Raw genomic sequence first — 24434 nt, 5'->3', positions numbered from 1 at the left:
TCCCATTTTTGGTTTTTGAGAAAAAAAATACCAATATTTAGCTTTACACTGAACCAAAACCTAAAAGTTTTTTAAATTTTGTGAGTAAAAAGACATAATAATGAATATTTTTTAAAGTTTGAGTTTAGTGTAAATGGTTAGAATAAATCATATTTGATGTGAAATGAGTTTGAGTTTAATGTAAATGGCTGGAGATATAAACATAATCAACCAGATTGTGTTTGAACACATTAGAGCACAAAAAGAGAGGATTAATTAACCAAGATTTAGTAATGGAAGAATTATACCGTTCGGCTGCGTAGTGTAGCAACGCAGCCCCTTCGAAGCCGGAAAGCTTTAGCTCGAGCAATTGTCCCTGGCTACAATCCACTGCGCCACGGAAAGTGCACTCAAAATCGTGAGCAAAATCAAAATCTCGACGATCCAAATCAATGACACGCCACAAGGCAGGATTCTTGCAGAATCTCCGCCATGTACTACACACTTTCTGCGCGCTCATCAGCATCTCTTTAGCGTCCAATCTTTGGAGGATATTCGCCGTCAAATCACTGGGCAGTTCGGTCCATGGCGGCGACAGTGAGGATGAAGAGGCCGCCGTGGGAATTGGAGGTTTTGCTTGAATCATCGCGTTGATGGATTCGGCTTTCTCTGCGAAGATGAATATCATGGGTCGTCGTTCATTTGAATAAACGTCTCCTCCGTTACCCTTCATATCCCTGTGAATAATTATAACAAAAAATAGTCTGATCAAAAAATATTTATAATAGTTCCAGAAAGAAAGAAAATTTTTGGTTTATCTCAGGCCATCTCTTGAACTGTTAAACTTAAAATGCATTAGAAAAATACCAACAGTACTGCAAAACCAATCAAACATATCTACACTAAAGGTATATACCGAAAATACATTTTAGATTTTGGTTTATTGCATTCAAGTCCAAATCAATTTATATTATCAAAATAGAAAAGGGAAAGGAAGAGAATTAAAATACAGAAAAACTTGCATGAAGAAGCGGATGTGTGATGAAGAAGAAGATGATATGAATAATAACCTAATTAGTTCTACTAATATTTGATTCGTTTTTAATTAGTGGGCTGGGCCATATTAGTATAATATTAAAAATGACTAGTTAAATTAATAGTATTAATAATCAATAATATTAATAACACTACCCGTGCATAATTGAAAAAAGTTAGTAAATTCATTCTACCACTACACGTACACTATTATTCATAATACAACAGATGCATAATTTTCAATATTAATAATTGTTAATTAGATTAAAAATTGACAGAATCTTCATTTTAAACAAAATCTTATTATATTTAATTTAAGTTATCGACAAAGGGTCACGGGGTTAGTGTGTAATTTAGATCAAATAGAGTATATAGGTGTGATTGAAAAAAAATAAAAAGTAAATGAGTAGAGAATATTCTTTTAAGTTTAAGTTTTATGTAAATGATTGGAGTAAAATTAATATTTAGTGTGATATTTCGACTAAAATAGATTTGAGTTTAATGTAATAGTTGGAGATGCTCTATATTTCATAGTTTGAAGTTGACAGAGGACTTGGCCTAATAATATAACACTGTTGACTGTTGTTTCCCTTTTAATGCCATATAGGAATAATCATCTTCTCAAATTGAAATAAGTAGTATAAAATTTTAATTTTTAATTGTCCCATAATACTCAAAATGAACTCAATATCATTTTCATCAAGACTCCAAATAATACTCCTATGATACTATCATTTTTACATACAATGACATTTTATAGGTACAGTACATAATATTTGACTCTTTCGTACTTGTATTTTATATTATCATTGTGAGACAACTTCACAAGGTAAGATATTTCTCTTTCTGTCTCTTAAAATTAAAATTTTTTGAAACTTTTAATGCAAAATTGATAAAATAAAAGAAAAAAAAATGAATTAGTAGAAAATGAGTTATACCTCATTAGAAAATTTTCCTAAAAAAAATGTTTCTATATTTAAAAGACGGAAAGAGTTCCTTGATGTTACATTTGAAAACTTATGATTTAAAATGACAATCACCTCTTCATAATAATAGTTGAATGTCAAAAATTTTGTTTTATTGCCAGACCAAACTATATTTACTTGATGAATAAAATATTTAGTTTTAACTTTTAAGCGAATATACATATCCGGCAAGGATGATACTCCCTCCGTCCCAATAAATATGAAACATTTGGTTTCTGGCACAGGAATTTATGCAAGTGTTGTTTTGTGAGTTAATGAAGAGAGAGTAAAGTAAGAGATGGGGAAAAGTAGAGAGAGTGATGTTTCCATTTTAGGAAACGTTTCATTTTTAGTGTGACAACCCAAAAAGAAAAACGTTGCATTTCTAATGGGACAGAGGGAGTATTCTGTTTTCGCAACTTTTTCTCATACATATAAATGAAAACCTACCAAAGTTCACAAGGAAATAATAGTGCATAAATAACCTATTCCTGTCACGGTTATTAGTGTGATAGGTGATCAAACACAACTATTAACTAACTGTTTGCAGTTTGTAGCCTGCAATAGAATTCATAATCCAAGAATTGCTCGCTACCCGGGCTCCAGCACAAGAGGCTAAAGCTTCTGCACCCTCACGTCTCTGGTCAACGACTGAGCTTCCGTTGGATGGCTTGCACTGTTCGGGAAGCTCAACGCTGTAAATGATGAAGGTTGTCTCAGAGCTTCCAGCAACGGGCTTCCTGTTCAGAACTTTTCCTCCAGCAGCAATCACAAGATCATGGAGAAATCCTCTGTATGAAGGTGTGAAATCTCCCATGAGATAAAATGTGTAGCCATCAAACAGTTTTGGTTGCTGCAAAATCATGGAAAGTGGGAATCATCAATCATGTGAATAACTTGGAAAGAAGACATAATGAAGAGGGTAGGTTCATCAGAAGCAAAAGATCAACCTTGTTTAGAAGCCTTAATCGTCCGAGCTTTGGTCCATTCCCGATTCCATGAATGTCGACTGAGATCTCAAACTGTTCCTCATCAGCTATCTCTCCAGCTTCAATGCAAGCTCTAATCCCTGAATACATGGATGACATGAAATATAATGAATATTTGAAATTTGTTTCTTTGGGACTTCTAACAAAGATATAGAGTCAATTCAAATTCATTTGTGTACAGAAAACTACTCACACTGAACACTCAAAATCCATTTTCCTTCCAAGACACCCATTAAAAATTTGAGTGTGCGTCTGCATGCTCCATTTTCATCTTTCGAAGCAATTACATGGGTGACGGTAGGGTCCCAGTTCTTTAGTATTGTTACTCCAGACAAGTTCTCAAACTCTGTAACAGTTTCCTGAATTTAAACCATAGTGATTATCAGATTATTATATTTTCATGGAGAATAGTAAATAAGGTGATTACTGGTTTACTTACTTTCTCTGTATTGGTGAGAGCTGAGCAGCAGAGAACCAAATTTTTAAACATCTTCCGAGACTTCCACTGTACCGGTGATCTGTCTTTGCCTTCTTCATTGGTTTTCACTTTATCTTGATGGATGCAAGATTTTCTGGGGGAAAGTTAAAAATGAAAAGGGATTCATGATATAACCTACACGAATAAATGAATAGCCAGTCTGGAAATTGCAACAAACCTTTCAGCAGAAGATTTACTTTTCTTCCTTGATTGAGATTGAGGCGTACCATTTGGCAGTTGAGATGATTTATGAACTGGACATAGCATAACAAAGTTTTCCTGCCATGTGTTAAAACCCACAGCATTAATCACATTTTTTTTTCATTTTCGAGGAAAGTTGTTAGTTTATGGAGTAGTACTTACAGAATCCCACTGGCATTCTGGAGTCAACCTAGCACAAGGAACGTGAAAGCTCTTGCGACAACTCTTGTCATAACACCCGAGAGCAGCTCCCTTGATGCCACAGCAACAGCATCTAATTCTTCGACTTCTAGACAACTCATTTTCAAGGTTGACAACAGTATCATCTTCAAAATACACATTGGGTGCCCTACAAAAGATGTCCAGCTTTATTATGCTATATACTATTATAACAATGAAAATAACAAGTTAAACTCTATCAATCTACCTCAACAACTTCCATGACTTATGACTAGCCTAACAAATCATAAACAAGTAGATATAGCCTGAGACAGCAAGTTGATGAAGTACACTAGATAAATTTTTATCAATCCACCACCATTGTAGTTCACAAACTTGATAATTGTGCAGAAATTGTTCCAAATGGCATACCATTCAGCACAGTTCTTGTGAACGTGTATAGCATTCTTTCTTGCATCATCCATTGCCAGCTTCCCGCCAACGTAGTGAACCATGATCCCTGAAGCCTGGAAATTTTATGTTTCAGTAACAAACTACATCATAGAATAAATCAATGAAAACATAAATACAAAGTATAACCAATATTTCAAAAGACATACATACCTCAGACTCTTCAGATGATTGACAGAAAGCACAACAAATTGTACTGGGAGATGTATTACATTTTAGCAAAGCATGCCCGCAAAGGGAGGGAAATGATTTATCAACTTTTGATGGAGTTATCATGTCTGATTGATCCCTTTGAACTTGAATATCTTCAGATAAGTTATCTGTGGTCACATCCTTTTCATTAGCACCTAAAGCTTTACCACCATGGTTGTCCTTACACATGCTCTGAACAGAGAATTTGACTTTCTTTGCAGAGCTTGGTGACTTTCTACAGATTTTTCCTTTCTTCCTTTTGACACATTCATCCACAGCTTCTTCATGAATTTCTGGTGGATTAGTAAGCAGCTGGGAAATCAACCCCTCTTTGTCTTGCTCAGTATCTAAGACCTTTTTTCCAATTTCAGAATTTTTAGTTTTTTCTTTACTACCAGATGTTGGTAGCTGAGTTGATTTCTTAGAGTTTTTGTTGTGTTCACCACTCTTTTTTGACTTTGTATGCCCTTCATTGCTCTTTCCACAAATATCTGGTGCTGAAACTTGAGTGAATGCTGCACCCTTGCTGCTTGCTAGAGGCTCAACCCCATCAGATAAAGATAGAACATCTCTCTCATGAACACTAGCATCAGAGAGGACCTTTTTGCCTTTTCTGGATTTTCCTTTTTGAATCATTGGAGTGTCTTTAGTACCCTCTTGCATATCTTGATAGATTACATTGCCTAATTCAGCACAGACTGCAGTTACTTCAGTAATGCTTTTAGCTTTCTTGTCCTTTTCAGGCTCATTTGCATTGGCTTTCTTATTAGAAGCTCTCGTTCTGCCTTTGCTTTCAGAGATTTTTTCCCTTTTACGCTTGCCTACTGCACTATTAGGTCTGTTCTTTTGACCAGCTGTTTCTGTTGAGGTGGCATCTACACGTTTTAAGGCTACATCCTCCTCAGCAGCTTGTTCTTCAATCTACACCAACATAATTAGATCAAACTAGGTAAATAATGGATTGTTGAAATTATTAAAACCATAACTTACCTGTATAGTTGTAGGAGTTGAACAAAGTTCAGGAGAGCAAGGCCTCTGTGTCCAATCAAACATTTCACTATCAAAGAAATCCACATTTTTTGATAAGTTACAATCTCCTCTCTGCATAAAGCAACATGAAATATAAAAATAGTGTGTCACGAAGAAGAATAGATGAACCAATCATGAAATATCAGGTCACTGAGTATGAACAAATTCTATAATCCTAATTACTATATTCGTAATGAAAGATATCAAAAGCTATATCTCAGAAAGAACAAACCTCATCATCTGAATCTTTTATGTCACTGAAGCAAGGAGCTTCTGGTGGTGTATACATAACCAGATTGTCATTCGTCTGCTGACTTGACTTCTCCATGTCCTCTTCATCTCTCAGCCAGAAAAATGGAGGTAAATGGGCTTTCCCCCTTTCATAAGTAGAAGGCATATTATTTTGTAAAACATGACTGCTATTAGTTTCATTTCTGTTGATTTCAGCAGTTCTATCAGTCTGGTTTTCTCGAACCATTTCTGTCCTTGCACTTGTATATGGTGATACCTGAACCCTTTTATTTGTAGGGAAAACTGATGCACTCTTTGATCCTCTCTTTCCAAGTTGTTTTTTATTCCCAGTTTCTGAAGCTTCGGGTTTAATTTGGCCATCATTTTGGACTGCGAATACATTAAACCAGAAAAATGAGGCAAACAATGAGTTACAACAGGACAACATATAGAAGCAGGTTTGTCAAACAGATGTATAATGTAAAAATATGGAAGATTATCAAGCATTACCCAACTAACTAGTAACCTTACCCAAAGGACCAGTTGAAGCTTCAGTCTGAGTGTTGAAGATACTGACTCCAGATGCTACTTCCATGCTTTTGTAAACACTTACCAAATTATCCATGTGAGGAGCTGGCCTAATTTCTGCTAAATGAAAATAAAAAAATGTAAGCAATCAATAATAAGTCATGAATTCCACAAGCTAATGAATGGAAAGCAAAACAGACATCATTTTCACCATTTGCAGACAAAGTAAGAGGTTTTAGCTGCTATGAAATAGGTATATTATACATAATGTATCAAGGTATAGAAAATATCATATCTCACAATTACAGAAATACACCCCACAGACAATAGTGATAAATTCTAACGCCAACCTAACACGAAATCGATGATAAATCTTAACAATTCTATCCATCAAACAAACAAAATAATCTGCCTCATTTGAATGGTCTAACATATGAATCAGTCTCAGCTAATATTAGTTTAACACAATTGGGAAAATGCCATGACAATTAAAAGTAAAACATATATACCTCTTCGCCTGTATGGAACTTTACAAACAGGACAACTCGATGATGCTTTCATGGATTTCTCGATACACACACTGCATCAATCAGTAAACACAACACAGTAGGCAGCAAAAACATATCAAAATCATCCCTAAAATCAAAACAAAATTATCTACACAATGAATTTACTAAACGGCTTACTTGCAAAACACATGATTGCAGGTGAGTGAAGCGGCTGAATTAAACAGACTCAAACTGTCGACAGAGGAAACAATAATCAATTAACGGTCTGGAATTTCAGATCATCAAATCGAAAAAATCAACAATTTCATTGATAATGGAGAAATCGTACCATATAGGGCATTTTAGCTCCCTTCCCATTCGCTCCAGATGTGATGCGTCCGCCATTATTCTCTTCCGATTTTGGATCTCTCTCTCTAATCTCTATCCCTATTTTTTCTTTGGGAGTGATGAACACTGTTGTTTGTGAGTAGCTGAGAAGTTAATTGCTTTGAATTTGATGCTTGTTTTTGAATCATTTGCTTTGCCGCGCCAAAAAGAATTTGATTTCGCGCCGCCAATTTTTCAATTCATTCTAGTAGATTCCATAGCACGTTTCTTAATCATATGTTTTTCTAGATGGGCCATTAATTATTATCAAAGCCCACTATTATATCAGCCCACTATCAAGCCCAATTATACATATGGAGTTTAGTGGAGTACATAAATGCAACATCCCAGCCCACTATCAAGCCCAGTTTAGTGGAGTACATAATTCCAACATATAGTATAGTAGTAATTAATTACTTGTACAATTCTTCTAAAATATTTTCCGAAAGGGCTCCGTCCCAATAAATATGCAACATTTGAGTTCCGGCACGAGATTTTATGTAGTGTTGTTTTGTGAGTTAATGAAAAGAGAGCGAAGTAAGAGAGACGAAAAAATAGAGATAATGTTATTTCTATTAGGAGACGTTTCATTTTTATTGGGACAGCCTAAAGATGGAAACGTTTCAGTTCTAATGGGACAGATGGAGTAATAGATAATTACTTAATCATATCACAATTAAGCAGCCATGGCCCACAAAATCCAATGCACTTGCAAACTCAATCATTTTTTTTTAAAAGAAATTAATAGTAATTTTTAGGGAGTAACTAAATCATGTTCTAAAGAAAAAAATTCTAATAATACCCCCTTCTCGTGATGATTGTAACTAGTGCTCGAGTAAGGGTGACTTGGGGTTTGCACATAATGATAGCATTTAGAAACTAATTGAGTATGGAACTTACATTATTTACTTTATCTTTCATGAGTATATAGCTGCGATGCGATATTATGATTAAATTCTTTATATTAATATTTTATTCAAAAATACTCCCCCGACTCTTAAACATTGTCACAGTTTGACCGAGCACGTGTTTTAAGAAATGTAATAGAAAGTGATTTGAAAAAGTTGGTAGGACGTGAGTCCTACTTTTAAAGTAGTATTAGTTTGTAATAAAATGTGAATAAGAATAAATTAGTGGAATGTGGAGTCCATTACTAAAAATGGAAAAATGTGAAATGTGACAAAATTTTGTAGGGTGGACGAAAATAGGAAAATGTGACAAAATTTCAAAGACCGGAAGAGAAGTCATTATTGAACTATGTAATGTAATCAATGTAAAAGATATTTATGTGTTTTATTTGAATTAAAACTAAAATTAAATTTACGGCTTTACGCACATGACCACAAACCAGTGGGTTGGTAGCAAAAAAAAAAAAAAAGATACTTATAAAATTTATTTAAGAAAAGTTTCATTTTTTGACCTTTTTCGTATGAAAGCAAAAAAGATGTCTTTACGACAAATTACGTGTTTAATTTTCAACGTTGACTATATTAGGTACGGAATTGACTCCACAGGTCAAAAACTAGCTCTACAACTTGCTTACGTGGGAGGCTTTACATCACGTGCTTAAATTTTTAGTACTCACATTTTGTTCCATGTCCATGAATAATTCTCCCAATTGTTTTTTTCAAATCTCATATTTCATTAAATTTTATGTGGAATCACATTTTATTACTTCATAAATTACTTTATAAAATAGAATTCACCTTCAAACTAACTCCTTTTGTAGCCACTTGTTATTACATTTCTAAAAACTCGAATAGAGTCAAATCAAATCAATTAATGACGGATGGAAGAAGTACTACTTAGTATTTCATTGGACTTTATTTTTTTATAAATCTCATTTTATAAATCATTACATTGTACACAATTTTCGAAGAGTAAATTGGACATAAAAACCATCAATTTTTTTTTACGTTTTGACTCTAATCTTAAGTACCGTGCAATTCCTTGTACATTATTAGTGGACCGAGTAAATAACATGTACTCCCTCTATTTCATTAGTGTTGACTTGTGAGTCGTGACTGTTAGATCGACTTGAGCAATATAACTAAGAATTGTACTCCGTATTAAATATATTTTGAAAGCTTGAATTATGACATCATTGAACAAAGGATTCGTTGCATCTCTCTCGCATCAAGAAGTTGGTGTGAATAATTATATTAAAACCAAATGTCAAAAATTAATTAAAGCATTTTGGGTTGGTTGGGCTACATATGGATCCAGCATAGCTTCTTAAACTTCTTGCAAAAGGAATCATGCCATATTTCAACTTTAAACATGTTTTACATAGTATTTTATTTTTCACCAACTTATTCTTGACTTCGTCGTTTGTTGTTGGTAGTGTTATTTTGTGTATATGTGAAACTAAGGTCCCCTTTCAAGTTTCAAGGTTAGCTGCTAAGTGCTAATTGAATATTGCCAAATTTTAATGTTATTAATGTCAATGAAAGGGTCCCTCAAAAGTATTAGGTATGCTGACAAAAATAATACTACTAAGAATAAATCTCTAATCTCAAAATGATGATAGGAATTAGGAAGTAATTTTTTATATGAGTATATGAATAAACCTAACTGATATATGACATTTCCACTGCAATTAATGGTGATTATTTTTGTGGGAGTTTGGTGGAAGTAGCTATGACTTGAATAAATACTCCCCCGCGTGAACATGTGTATTTATTTTATTTTATTTTATTTTATTTTTGTGACGATATTATCTAGCAATGTCGTGCATGCATTCTAGAATAAATACTCCAACTGCAATTTTTGGTGTGATCAGTTGCAAAAATTAGTCGGCATTTCAAAAATAAAATAAAAATAATCGATTTTTCAATAAAAAAAAGTTGTAAATATGACATTACACAAATTTCAGCCTCCTAATCATCATGAGATAGAAATTCGCCTAAAAAAAATAATGCGATAGAAATTATTTAATGTGGGAGTTTTGTATGACGAACTCAAATTTTAAGGATATTATATAATAACATTCCAATTTAATTACAACAAGATTTAAGTCGCAAGTTCATCTAGTTAATTATTTGTTTAAAATATATATAGAGCATTAGTGTAAAAATAAATAAATAAGTAATCTTGTCTTTATACATGCAATGATGCATGTATGTCTATTTACTGATTTGTTTTCAACATATTTCAACTGTAACGGGTGTATGAAAACTACAAATTTCATTTAATTATATTATTGTGGATACATATCCTTTAGTCAAATTAGTTGATCAAGGATTGTGCCACAAGTCTAAATGGAAAGAATACATGTTGATAGTAAAATCCAAAGGGTAAACGACACTTGAGAAACTTCGTAGAGTTGGTGATTCAAAAATGGATCAGGTTTACTCGTTCAAAATCGCGTTTGTTTGCAGAGTTAATAGACTTTCGAATTATAATTCCAAACTTTGATTCAATTGTTGATCTAGGTAAGGTGGGGTCTACCGACTCCATTGGCAGCTAGCCCATGGAGGGACAAAAATTCTGCTTAAATTTTGTCAGTTGACTTGCTACCAACCCTAGATATGACAATTTTATCCAAATCTTTGGGTTAGAGTTCACTTCCATCATTCATCTATCAACAACCGAAAACTGCCCGACGGCCGGCCCTTAGAGCATTTAGTCTAAATGCATTGTATTGTGCCACAAAATTTTTCGAATATAGAATTAAATTGCAATTCAAAATCTGTCTGATTCCACAATCTGAATTTCATAATAAAGTAAATGTTTAGAATTCTAAGTAGTTATAAAAATGGGTATTACACACTCTGTGCGTGCAACATGTACACAACACACAATGCATACAAACTCACACGATACAAAACATCGTACACAAGTACAACACATGTTACACAATACATGCACTACACATAATATACATACCATGCACAGGCACACAAGCCCACACAAACTAGCACAAACAGCTCTACTACTATAAAGATACATAATATATAAATTAATTTTTTTTAAAAATAATTATAAGTCAATGTTAAAGTTTACTTGATTTTTCCATATACCAAAACTATTTTAGAAAATCAACTTAAGAAAAAAAAAACACTCATAGTTACATTATACGCCAACCTCGTTGAGAAATGAGATATGGAAATCAATTTGTAAAAAAAAAAAGAGTTGGTAATTGCATCCTTAAATTCAACTGAAGACCCTAGCTAGGCAACTCAAATGAACACTTTTATTAAATAATGGAAGTTATTTTATTGTCTAAAAATCGAATTGTGCTCACGTATTAAGACGTATTGCTTTGCTCATCGTCAATCTAAGTATATCCGTATATATATTCTTGGCTGGAAAATAGTTTGGAATATTGATTAGGGAAGCACGACTTTTTCTATATCTCACTTTTATGAGTTAGTTGAGCAATATATACCACCTCTTTAAATAAAATGCGACTAACTTTCAACACTTGGTTCTTTTTCATTTCTTTGAGCTATCAAGCAAACCTCCAAACAATTCGATATTTGAATTTACTACATATGTTGTTCAACTAACTTTGATATATGTTCAGTGTCTCATCAATCAAGAATGTATAGTTATAATTGTTTATAAATATATGGTGAAATTCGAACGTCAACTACTATACATATACTTCAAGTAAATTGAAATTGGTTGATTTGTTTATATTACAAATAAACATAGTAATAAAATCGTAATCAAAGCGGTTGTTGAGCCTGCGCTCTTGGCTACGTATCGTTTGGCCCGGAAGTGCGACAATCTCCCTACAACCATGCAAAACACCCCGACGTCCTTGCACTAGAATATCACATGTTTGCTCTTCTAATCTTCGTTGCTCTTGTTGATTACGCAAAGGATGAGGAGGGTATTGTCGTTGTTGAATCCTGAACCTAGTGTTCAATTTTTATTCGAAATCGTTGGAACGTCCCAACGATTTCTAGTAACATATATAAAACTATTTGTAAGCATGCTTACAGTATAAGTATTTGTTGTTTTGCTCGAACATTGAGATAAATATTGATATTTACACGAACATGATATGTTGAAATGTTTGATTTTTTTGCAGTTATATTATATTTACGTTGGAACATATTTATATCGATTGCATACATCAGAATTATACAATGGTATAAAAATTTTTAAGTAATTAACAACAGATATTCTATAAATTCTGTTAAAAATCTAAAATATTTTCGATTTGAATTACGTAACAATTGGCACGTCGTATGCTGACATTGTTATATTCATATATGTATAAAGTCAAGAATCGATCAAAGGTACTTTTCATACTACAATGTCGTCATGTTAGGTAGCAATAAATAAAAAAACTATGATACTATTTAATTGAAGGATAAAAGAAAATACCCCGAAAATTGACAGGCAATATCGTGCTCACTAACTATAAATTAAAACCAAAACTCATTTATGTAGTTTACGTCTAAATTTATATACTAGTCTATGAGTTAAATCTTTGTGCTGACTATTTAATTTCAGAGTCAACTTCCTTCAGTTGAAAGTTTCCACGAAACAAAAGAAAAAAAATGACACATGGGTTTGGTGACTATTTAATTTCTATGTATACATACACAATATATCGTGTACATATACTATATTTCCACTTCATAAAAAATAATTCAATCGTCGAAATCAAAAAGGAGTTAGGTATTACTAATTTACAATTAAAAGATTAACACTCACTACAAATTAAAAACTTATTTTTTAGGGAAACAAAAATTAAGAAGCAATCACGTTAATTTTTTTAAAAAAATAATAACAATTTAGGATGCAAAAGAAAACGTTACTAAATGAAAGTCAAATTAACTTAATCTTTTGTTTTTTATGACCATTCCATTTGCATCATCTAATTTCAGTTGGGACATTAACAATAAAGACGTTTTTTTGAAACGGTATATTTAAAAACACAATTAATGTCCTTAATTGCATTTAAAAATATTCTTAACAATTTTTTATTTTGCAGTGACTTAAAGCTACTCCATTAATAACTTCTTTTTTTAATGTGAAAGAACCAATATTATCCAAATTTACTACTCCATAAACTTTGTTACCTACAAATTAAACATAATCATATGTTGCTTGATCAAAACTGAGTAGTTTTTATATTTAATTTTACTTTCATCAAACAATACTAAATTTGATTTTAATGTATCAAAACGAAGACCATCAAATCAATTTAAGTATATACCTATCACCCGACAATGTTTCTAATTATAATACATCAATCAATTATATAACTAATCGTCCCTACCTTAATTAAATTTTTGTTGAATTCGCACCACCATATTTATTAAATCTCACACTTCAATTCAATCATTGACACAAAAAAGTATTCAAGTCACGGATTCCATTAAAACACACATAATTGATACTACTACCGCAAACCATGTATTAAATTTATCCGGAGAATGAGTTACTCCTACTAAAACCTATCTACATGAACCCAACCCAATCAAAGGGTTTCATGTAATTTTGATAGTTTAGATATAGAGATTTAGCTCCTAAACATTAATTAAAATTATTAAACATGACAATGTGTATACTGTATATATACCTAACTTACATGAATTTTAAAACCGTAATTAATGTAATATTAAGCTTTACTTCACTTCAATTATATAATCCTGATTATAGATTGTTGGGTTACAGACCTATCCACATCGGATGAGGGCATTCACTCACTAAAATAACTTTATTTTTTCATCTTTGATCGATATTTATTGTCATAACTCATAAGTTCCTAAGCGTAATAAAACTCTAATTTCAACAACTAAAATTTAAACCGTCACTATTAATTATTTAATTACATCATTATTCTAGCTGAGACGCGACATGAAATATAAATAATTAGTGGCGGGCCGGATTTAGGAGTGAAGCGGCTGCTGGAAATAGTAATGGCGGCTCCGATCTGCATATGTATATCTTTTAAAAAGTCTACGAAGCAATGTCGTTTTAAGAATTTTTAAAGTTGTTTTTACGTATATTGTAAAATGGTTGTGATCAAATGGTAATTGTTTCTGCATGCTGTATTAATAAAATTATATACTACTATAATGTTGATAATAATTTTAGTGTATAGTATTAAAATTTTAGATTGGTTATTAATTTTATTATAACGAGCTAGATCCATAAAATTTCTAACGTTAATACATTTCTGTTCACAATATCTGCCCCTAAAATTGTGTTTTGAATCCGCTATTGTTACAACACACATATATATCACATATATACCCTCCGCTCCATAGTAATGGAAGCGTTTCTTTTCAGCACAAAGATTAAGAAAACTTGTGTTATGTGAGTTAAGTAAAAGAAGAATAAAGTGAAAAATGAAAAAGGCAGAGAGATGAAGAGAGAAAAAAAATAAAAGAAAATAAAGTTGTGTGGAAAAATGATACTATTACTAGGGAACCGAGGGAGTATATAATTACGTATGATTCACAATATATATTGATTATATTATAAATTTTAGAATAAAACACATATAGTCAGATTCGTACATTTTTTTAGAAATATATAAAAAAAAAAATCACGAGGAACTATTCAAGAGTGCGTTTGCATGTTCTTGAACAACTTTCCACGCCAAAATCACATGCCTATTTTCCGTCAAGCTCGCTCCGACGGCGAACCGCATCACATAAACTCCTCCGATCACCGCATGCGTCATGTATATCTTCCCCGACTCGTTTATCGTCTCCAGCAACTTCGCATTCAAATTGTTCGCCGCCTCCTCCTTCGACACAATCTGCCTATTCCCGCCGATCTCAATCGGCGAAATCCGGAAACACACGGTGGCGAAGTTCCTCGGCACCACCACCTCGAACCGCCTGTCCATCGCGATCAATCCTTCGAAATTCTTCGCCATCTTCACATGACTCCGCAGGAATTTCCTCAGATTCGCGACGCCGTAGCTGCGGAGTACGAGCCACAGCTTCATCGACCGGAATCGACGGCTGAGCGTGATCTGCCAGTCCTTGTAATCGATCACCGATTTCGAATCGGAGGCTCTGTTTCTCAGATATTCCGGATAAGTCGAGAGCGCTTTCACGAGCGCGCTCGGATCCTTCACCCACAGGCAGCAGCAATCGAGCGTTGTGAGGAACCATTTGTGCGCGTTGAAGCTGAAGGAATCGGCGTTTTCGACGCCGTCGAGGTAATGGCGATATTCCGGCAGGATGCACGCGCTTCCGGCGTACGCGGCGTCGACGTGCACCCAAACGTTGAATTCCTTCGCCACCGCGCAAAGAGGCGCGAGCGGATCTACCGCGGTAGACGACGTCGTTCCGATCGTCGCGCACAGAAACAGAGGCACCAGCCCCAATTTCAAATCGGATTCGATCTGAGCCCGAAACGCCTCCGCCGTGAGCCCGAATTCGCTGGATCTGGACGTCTCCACCGCCCGAAAATTACCAGGATTGATTCCGGCGATCTGAGCAGCTTTCTGTAAAGCAGAGTGCGTCTGATCCGATCCGTACACCACCAATTTGTTGATATTCTCTCTCCCGATCCTCCTCAAAACCCGATCTCTGGCGGCGACCACCGTGCAGAGGATGGCCTCGCAGGTGGTGCCCTGCAAAACCCCGCCGCCCCCGCCGGAGAATAAAAACTCCGACGGAAGCTCGAGCATCTTGCCGAGCCAGTCCATGACGATGCTCTCGAGCTCGGTGGCGGCCGGAGACGACATCCAGTTGAATCCGACGACGTTGAAACCGGTGCTCAGCATTTCTCCGAGAAATCCGGCAATGCTGCCGCTGGAGGGGAAGTAGGCGAAGTAGTTGGGGCTCTGCCAGTGGGTGATGCCGGGGACGATGTCGTTTTGGACGTCGCGGAGGATTTCCTCGATAGGCTCCGCGTCGTGAGGGGCGGATTCGGGTAACCGCTTCTTCAGGTAGCCGGGCTCCACCTGGCTGCGGACGGGGTATTTGTCGACGTTGTTGTAGTAGTCTGCGAGAAAGTCGATGACTAGATGGCCTTGGCGCCGGAACTCTTCCGGGTCCAAGGGCTTGATGATTGAACCGGGGAAGCCGGTTTTGATTTCGGGTTTCTGATTGAGTAGACTGCCCATGGATTTGAATTTTTTTTTTGCTACTAATGGAAGTTTCACTTTGTTAGATAATTTGGAGTTGGATATTAAATGAGTAATGAGATGCTTGGATATATATAGAGACAAGGAGAGAGTGGAATGAGGCAAGTTGAGGTTGATTTTGGTCGTAATCGAGTGGGGGTTGGTGGCTTGGTGCTTTGGTGGATAGATTATTATTCACTAGTGTTTTTTTTTTCTCTTTTGTTGATTAATCGTTGGTATTATCGATTATTCCACCAACAACTTAAACCCAAGATCCAAACCCTACGCTAGACCTGCCCAAGGTTTATTGAACCGGCGGTTAAAACCGAAACTGTGAGAATTTTTTCGAACCGAAACCGTCAATTGATGAACCGTGGTTCGGTTCAGTTTCAAAAAATTTCGAACCGAAACTTCGCCGAACCGCCGGTTCCAAACCGGAACCGCTAAAACCGCTAGAAAACCGTGATACCAAGCCGGAACCGCATAAACCGGCGGTTCAAAACCGTACAAAACTGCCGGTTCGGAACCGAAACCGTAACACCCTCGCGGTTCGGTTCCGATTCAACAATTTCCAAAACCGGAACCGGTGGTTCCGAACCGTAACCGCCAGTTCCTGAACCGTGGGTACCTCTATGGCTACGCTCGGACGGTCAAACCCCGCTCCAATCGTGTCGACCCGTTTGCTCGCACCAAAAACATTGTCAAAGTGGGGATCGGGCATGGTGTCAGGTTTAGAGATTCAAGGTGGAGAGAGACTTGTGTCTTTTCTTTTGAACACTAGCGATCTTTGGTAAAAGCTAGAAGCTAGCTCCGATATGGGGATGTGCTAAATCCGAATCTTCAGACACTTTTTTAGTATATTCATATTGTTCTCCATCTCTCCATCCGTCCATGAAAAACAACTAGTCGAATTTCTTCCGTTTTGCGAACACTTGGCCATAAGAAAATTTTATTACTATCCGCCATTGGTTTGTGAGAATACACACCGGGGTCCCTATTTTGCTAGCGAATTTGCGAGTAGAAGTACATGTGCTTGCAAACACTTTAATTCTTATCAAGGCCTGCTTTCTTCTTTCTCATTTTCCCCATTCTCACACGCCCAACTTTATGCCCTAACCCCTAAACCCTCTTTACAACCCATGTAACTCATATTCCCCAATTCCTATTTTTTTCATTCTTCCCATTTTCTTGTCTATGATTTGGAAGTGTTTCCGTTGCATCTGGTTGGCCCAACTTGATATTTTTCAATTATTGAAAGGTACAACTTTCATTTATTAGTTATTCTTCTAAGTTTATTGACTAAATTATTGTAATTGATTTGTTAGTCATTCTTCTAAATTTGTGGGCTGAATTATTATACTTGATTCGTTAGCTATTTTTCTATATTTGTGGGTTAAATAATTTAAAATATTATTATACTTATTTGTTGGATATTATTCGAAATTTATGGGCTAAATAACTCAAAATATTACTAGTATTATACTTGATTTGATTTATATTATTTTTATATGATAGATAGTGGAAAGAATAAAATTTCGGGAAGAGAGTGGATGTATGAGAGAAAATATCCCACCGAATATTTCACTACGATGTTGAAGCGTCGTTCAACTCAAGATGGATAGAATCCATGCATTGTGATCCACCATTGAATCCATACCAACATATAGTGCACAATGCGTGAGGACTATCACGTGCTCAAGAGCATTGGTAATATGTTCCGCCTATATACATGTCAGAGCCCCACATTAATGAGTCGCAACATTTCTACAATTTGTTAGAAGCGTCTAAGTCTGATTTGTGGGCGGAGTGTGATTATTCTGAGGTGTCAACAAATGCTCGAATAATGACTATGAAGTCCGAACTTCAAATGCCTCAGTGAGCTGTTGATGAATTGTGTCAGTTTATAGATAAGCATCTGCCAAAACCAAATTGTATGCCTAACAGTTTCTACAAGTGCAAGAAACAAATGCGGACTTTAGAGATATGCCACATCTGAAGATACATTGTTGCAAGAAAGGGTGCATGATCTATTGGACACAAGACAAGAATATGACCGAATGCAAAGTTTGTGGTTAGGCTAGATTTATGGATACTAGCAGCAGTCCATTTAAGGAGATGCATTATTTTCCTCGGATCCCAAGATTAAGACAATTGTATTTGTCTGAGTTACAACTCAATCCATGTGGTGGCACGTAAAGCATGCCCAGACTCCAGGAGAGATGCGTCATCCGACAGATTCTGAGCTTGGAAAATTTTCCACAAGCATCCCTTATTTGCTTCTGAATCAAGAAATATTAGGTTGGCACTTAGCACGAAAGGATTTCAGCATTCGGTCAAAGTGGTTCAGAATACTCATTATGGCTTGTAATTTAAGTACATACAATTTGCCGTCGTGGATGTGCATAAATGATCCATACATGCATCTCACTGTGACCGTGCCAAGTTTGAAAAATCCAAAACAGAAAACAAAACTTCCAGTTGCATGCAACACTGATGTGGACTATCAGCGACATCCCCACATATTCAATGTTATCAAGATGGAGAATGTCTGCCAACATGCATGTCCGTAGTGCAGTTACAACACCCATCAAACTCTATATCAATATCGAAAAGGAGGCATTATTTTTGGCAAATAAATAAAATAAGTACTCCTAGTTTATTTAATATTTCTAATCTAAACCGAAGACATCGTTTCTTTTGTTTGTTTAATTTCCCAAAGCTAATCGATAAAAAAAATTTCCATAATCAAAACGCAAAATCAGATACTTACCAAAATAATTAGGCTGAAGCGACCCTATATAACTTCTCTCATACTTCTCTAAACACCAAATTCTCCCGCTAACAAATTTCTCCGGAAGATCAAAGGCGATGGATGCGACACAGACAGAGACACGCACTCTTGAATCGGAAGTAATTTTATGGTGGCCATGGAGCATGGAGGAATACCAAACGACAGCGACGTGGTTTAATGAATTATCCCAACATGAAGGAACTACCGTTGAGCTGTTGCCTTTTGAAGCCACCCCTCCTCCCGGCTTCTCTTCCTTTCTTCCCAATTGCTACGGTTTGCATATCCGCATCTGGACCGTTACCAACACCGACGACCACGTGGATTCCCCCGAAAACGACGTTCTCTCCAGCTTCAAGACACGCCGCTGCGACGATACGGATCATGATGAAGAAGAAGTTTGTTGCATATGTCTGGACGATCTGTACCAAGGATCGGTTATTAGTTTGGATTGCGGGCATGGGTTTCATCCCGACTGCATACGGAGGTGGCTCGTCCGCGGCAAGAACTTCTGCCCACTCTGCAAAGCTACAGCAATCAAGGAGCCGCTTCACTTAATGCTAGACTCTCTTAGTATCAACTGACGAATTAATCGCAACTTTTTTTTTTTGTATTTGCCAACTTTTATTGCTATGTAATTATTTGAGCTAAACGATTTAATGTTATTGTTTCATCGATTCTTGGATTTGTTGAGGTATGTATTAATACAATTTATGCGCTTTCATCCAAGTCATGTTTTTATCCAACAACAATATATTGATTAATCAAATCATGTAAAAAAACTAATGAGGCAAAATATAACGGATCCTTCTGATCCCACGTCTCGTTTACTTAAATTTTCAATGTTAAAATACTAGCTCTCCATTATTCTTGCATATATTTTTGTACAATTTCTATGTTTGATGAAATTAAAAAATACTACTAGTTTATTTTTTTAATAAATATGAGTATTAAAAATAAACATAAAATACTGTATAGTTATAATTGGTTTTTTAAAAAATAAGGCAATCTACGACTAGAAGTTACTTAATACATTTTTTTTATCTGATTTGTTTTAGTAGAATAAATACTACTATGGTATCATGGCCTTGAGATAAGTTGATGGTTTGATTAAATTAATCTTGATACAATAAATAAGGAAAATGTATATCGACTTTGACATCATCAAATCCAAATCCAAATCCAACTATCCCAAAATTTCAAAATCATCATCCACAATGTGGTCCACTACGTCAATAATATTGGAGACGCCAATTATCCGAAAACTTCAAAAATAAGTAAGAGACGCAAATTAGTAACAAAAATTTAGTACAGATTTAACTAAGTTGGAGAAAACGCTTTCCATCATAGTAATATTTTAATAATATTAGTTATATGCAATCTGTTCGATCGACACATATCCTGATCTCTCTCTCCTTGATCTGCATTGGTTATTGTAATTTCCTTCCACATTTAAAAAGTTTCAATTTTTTATTTCAAAATTTGTTTTGTAAGATATGGCCTTCAAATAATTTTGTCACACTTTGAATAATAAATTATTCTTAATATTATTATAAATAAGGAAAGTATTTCCATTAGATAGAGTCACCTGAAAAATCAAAATTCAATTTCAGTCAGCGAAACAAAATTTTACTTTCCATGCGAGTCTCAATCATTAAAATTTCCATAATGAAACTCAAAATCAGATATTCTTCCCAAAAATATTAATTTGAGCTAAAGCAACTTTATATATCTTCAAATTGTTACACTTCTCAAAACCCTAAAGCTTCTCTTTCTGTCAAATTTCATACCAAAATCAAAGGCGATGGAGCAGACATATACTGTTGAGCCGGTAGCGATTTTACGGTGGCCAGTGGGCGCGGAGGAGTTAGAGGAGTACGCGACGATGATGTACGGTTGGGATGAAGCAGCGGCGCATGATGGAGTTACTCTTAAGGTCTTGCACTTTCAAGGCTACGACGTCGTGGTCAGGGTCTGGTCGCCTCAATCTGACTGCCACGTGGATTCGCCCCAAGACGACATTCTCTCCTGTTTCAAGACACGTCGCTGCGACGATACGGATCAAGATGAAGAAGAAGTTTGTTGCATATGTCTCGATGATCTGTATCGGGGATCGGTGACTACATTGGATTGCCGCCACGAATTTCATCCCGACTGCATACGGCGGTGGCTCGTCTGTGGCGAGAACTTCTGCCCCCTCTGTAAAGCTCCGGCGATTAAGTGATTGTGATTCTCTCTTAGTTTGAATGTCAGCCTATGTTAAGATGTATGGATAGTCATGTGTAATTACTGACGATCAATGAAATAGCCTTTTTCCATATGTTGGTTACTAACAAGTAACAAGTAGTAGTAATTAATTTTATGCATCCAAGTGGTAATTTTTTAAGTAGAATTAAATAACAAATGTCTACGGTCATAATATATGACAATTAACATAATTTAACTAGTAAAATGTAATACTTCCTCCGTCCCCTATAATTTGTCACCATTTGACCCGCACGGATTTTAAGAAATATAATAGAAAGCGGAGCAGATCACCTCATTCAAAATAATACACCATTTCATACTACACTAGTAAAATAATGACATGTGGATATTTTTTAATCAGCTTATCTCATGAAAATTAGGCTGAAAAGCAACTGAATCATTTCTTTCTCTTCACTCGCTGCCTTCTGCTGCTGCTGCTTCTAGTTTTTCAATTTTCGGTAGCTCGACAAAGTCTGAATTTATGGCATGGATGGGATGGAAGAAATCAGAGATGGAAGAATGGGATTCATAATTTTGAAATGAATGTTTTTTGGGGATTAGGGCTTTGATTTTTTTTTTTTTCAAATTCATCCTCCGCGTTGCCGACGTGCCGTCATTCTTCTAAAGTTAAACCTTGGTTCAGAAGAAAAAGGGGAAAAAACAAAAGAATGATAAATAACAAAGTGAAGGTGGAATTTCAAGAACGATAATGTCACCTTAACTGATGATGTTTGTGTTCTGGTTGATCAGAAAATGAGCAGCTCGAAAATTTGCATTCATGACTTGAAGTAATATGGTGTTTCTCCTCCAACAAGATGGAATTGGAAGTGTGATTATACGTTTATTTATTGGTTAATGTTGGTGTATGATGACATGTACTCATCATGATAATTAATCTTTTATTCTTTTATTTTATTAATTTAAAAAATATTCACGTGTCAATATTTTACTAGTGTAGTATGAAATGGTGTATTATTTGAATGAGGTGATCCGCTCCGAATAGAAAGTGGGTTGAAAAAGTTGGTGGCATGTGAGTCCTACTTTTATATATTAGTTTTATAATAAAATGTGAGTGGAAATGAGTTAGTGCAGTATGAGGTCCACTACCAAAAAATGGTAAAAGTGAAAGCTGACAAATTTTTAGGGACGAATGAAAAAGGAAATAGGTGACAAATTTTTAGGGATGGAGGGAGTATTATTAATAAGCACATATACACATATTTATACATAAAAATTAAATACTATACGATACTAATACTCCCTCCGTCCCAAGATAAGTGACCACAAATTTTTCGGCACGAGATTTAAGGAAATGAGGTTTTGTTAGTAAAGTGGAAAGTGAATAAAGTAAGACGGTTAATACAGTAGAGAGAAAAAATAAGAGAGAGAGTACCAAAAAAGAAAATGGGTCACTTATCTTGTGACGTCCCAAAAAGGAATATGAGTCACTTATCTTTGGACGGTTGGAGTATAACTTAAGAAATTCAAAAGCCAAATAACTTTAAAACTAATTCGATATGTATTTCGTGCGTGGTTTGGTACTGTGTGCCTTCATTGACATATAGGGTTTCCCTATTGAATATCGGAAAACCGTAGGTCAGGTATTGGGTGGAAATGGATCCCCTGCTTGCACAACAGGTGTTGTGCCATTTCCACACACATAATAAATAAAAGAAAAAGAAAAAAGAAAAAGGATAAAAGGAAGCATGCCTGCGTTTTATTCACAAAGTGCTATGCTGTGCACGACATCATCAGCAAGGGATCCTTCCCCGTATTGGGTACCCAATATACGGGTTCGGGTAGGCTGGCATTTAGCTTTTTTTTTTTAATAAGGCAAACTTTTTTGGTCTATATAATAATTCTTTGAACTAATAAATTATTTCTATTGTATCGTTATTTATTGTTTCATCAATTCTTAGATCCGGTAAGGGTTCTTTTAAAACAATTTGCTTTTCCGTTATTGATAGATCAAGATTCTGATTATGTCTTCATTTAATTTTCGTTGCTATTCTGATCAAAGTCGTCTGAATTTTTGTCGTCCAAATTAAATTTTATACTCAATCTACATACTTCACATTCTTTTCCTACTAGTTTGAAACACTTGAAATTTGCAACGAACACTGTTGGGCTTAAAAAACATAGGCGCAATGACCCTTTAGAAACAATGATGGGCTTTTATGAGGCCCAACTTTATTATTATTCTTCAGATTAAACATGGTGATGGATCCGGGAATTAAAACGCGTAGGATCAAGTACAATTATACTAAATATAATGGAATATTTAAATATTATCTTAGAAAATATTGCTCCCTTGTTGACGATCATGAGTCCCTTTCTTATTACCTGTTTTAAAAAATGTAAAATTAAATGTGAGTTGGTAAAATTATTGGTTGGGGGTCAAAGTTTTGCATGTTAGTTTTAGTATTAAATATGAATAGAATATATGGGTTAATAGTAGAGATGCCCATGGTTCCGGTTCCAAACCGTTGGTTTCGGTTTTGGTTTCAGTTCCGAAGCCATTTTTTTTTATGATTTTCACGGTTATGAGTTTTTGGCAATTTTTTGCAATTTCGGCTCAATTTCACGGTTTTTTGATGGTTTTTTGCGGTTGCGGCACGCTTTTGTTCCAAAACTTTAGAACCTGAACCGAATCACTGTTTCAAAAGTGACTGTTTTAGTTCTATTTAAATCTCATGGTTACGATTTCACGGTTAACTGTCCGAACCGTAAATCTTGAGCATTAATAAAATTTGAGACTTACTTATTAGTTACAACAAAATGTGATGTAATTAAAATTTCTATTGATAGACGAATGAAATTGCGAAAGAGATCACTATTGCTAGACGACGGTAATACAATAAAGTAATTTTATCGTCTGGCTTAAACATTTATTTTAGAGGGTATATTTAAATAATTTTTTAATTAATCATTTGAGAACTTCAAGTTTTTTAATATTTGAGAATAGCTTTTTTGAAGCACATCCTCTAAAATTGTTCTTCAGTCCATTAATGCCTAAGTGTTTTCGATGATGAGAAATAATAAATTAGGGAAAGTTCATAATATTATTTACCAAATTGAAAGTTCGTAGGAAAATCAACTTTTAGAAAATTCTATATTAGGGGCCAATATTGCTTAAAAATAAAAGAAGTAGAAACGTTGTTTTCTTCTTCAAAAATATTCTAAACTTACTACCGTCAACCGTGTGATATGGATAA

General features: G+C 35.1%; 2 protein-coding genes across 2 annotated transcripts; both read right to left on the bottom strand.

Annotated features, from left to right (window-relative positions):
- Window positions 1–2288: 2288 nt before the first annotated feature.
- LOC125195468 (protein BREAST CANCER SUSCEPTIBILITY 1 homolog) lies at window positions 2289–7239 on the bottom strand. Its single transcript, XM_089069999.1, has 14 exons — window positions 7095–7239; window positions 6944–6997; window positions 6767–6837; window positions 6261–6374; window positions 5731–6119; window positions 5460–5570; window positions 4431–5390; window positions 4239–4333; window positions 3810–3996; window positions 3625–3725; window positions 3408–3540; window positions 3162–3327; window positions 2930–3048; window positions 2289–2832 (listed from the first exon to the last, which is right to left on the bottom strand). The coding sequence occupies exons 1-14, from the start codon at window positions 7148–7150 to the stop codon at window positions 2512–2514; spliced, it is 2877 nt and encodes a 958-aa protein (XP_088926125.1). The 5' UTR covers window positions 7151–7239; the 3' UTR covers window positions 2289–2511.
- Window positions 7240–14498: 7259 nt separating this feature from the next.
- Window positions 14499–16228, bottom strand: LOC125193721 (tyrosine decarboxylase-like). The gene has a single exon (XM_048091586.2). The coding sequence runs from the start codon at window positions 16182–16184 to the stop codon at window positions 14649–14651; it is 1536 nt and encodes a 511-aa protein (XP_047947543.2). The 5' UTR covers window positions 16185–16228; the 3' UTR covers window positions 14499–14648.
- Between the last annotated feature and the right edge of the window lie 8206 nt (window positions 16229–24434).

Source organism: Salvia hispanica, chromosome 4 (genome assembly GCF_029641045.1).
Source record: "Salvia hispanica isolate PSC_SH4W2 chromosome 4, Shi_PSC_v1, whole genome shotgun sequence".
In the NCBI taxonomy this organism is placed as follows: domain Eukaryota; kingdom Viridiplantae; phylum Streptophyta; class Magnoliopsida; order Lamiales; family Lamiaceae; genus Salvia; species Salvia hispanica.
This window is presented reverse-complemented; position numbering and strand designations above follow the sequence as displayed.

What these genes read in the sequence shown, in the direction of transcription:
- LOC125195468 (XM_089069999.1), bottom strand. Translation starts at nt 7,150, where the DNA reads ATGGCGGACGCATCACATCTGGAGCGAATGGGAAGGGAGCTAAAATGC. An exon ending in AATCATCTGAAGAGTCTGAG is followed by an intron (nt 4,334 to 4,430) that starts GTATGTATGTCT and finishes TAAAATTTCCAG; the next exon opens with GCTTCAGGGATCATGGTTCA. An exon ending in CACAAGAACTGTGCTGAATG is followed by an intron (nt 3,997 to 4,238) that starts GTATGCCATTTG and finishes CATCTTTTGTAG; the next exon opens with GGCACCCAATGTGTATTTTG.
- LOC125193721 (XM_048091586.2), bottom strand. Translation starts at nt 16,184, where the DNA reads ATGGGCAGTCTACTCAATCAGAAACCCGAAATCAAAACCGGCTTCCCC.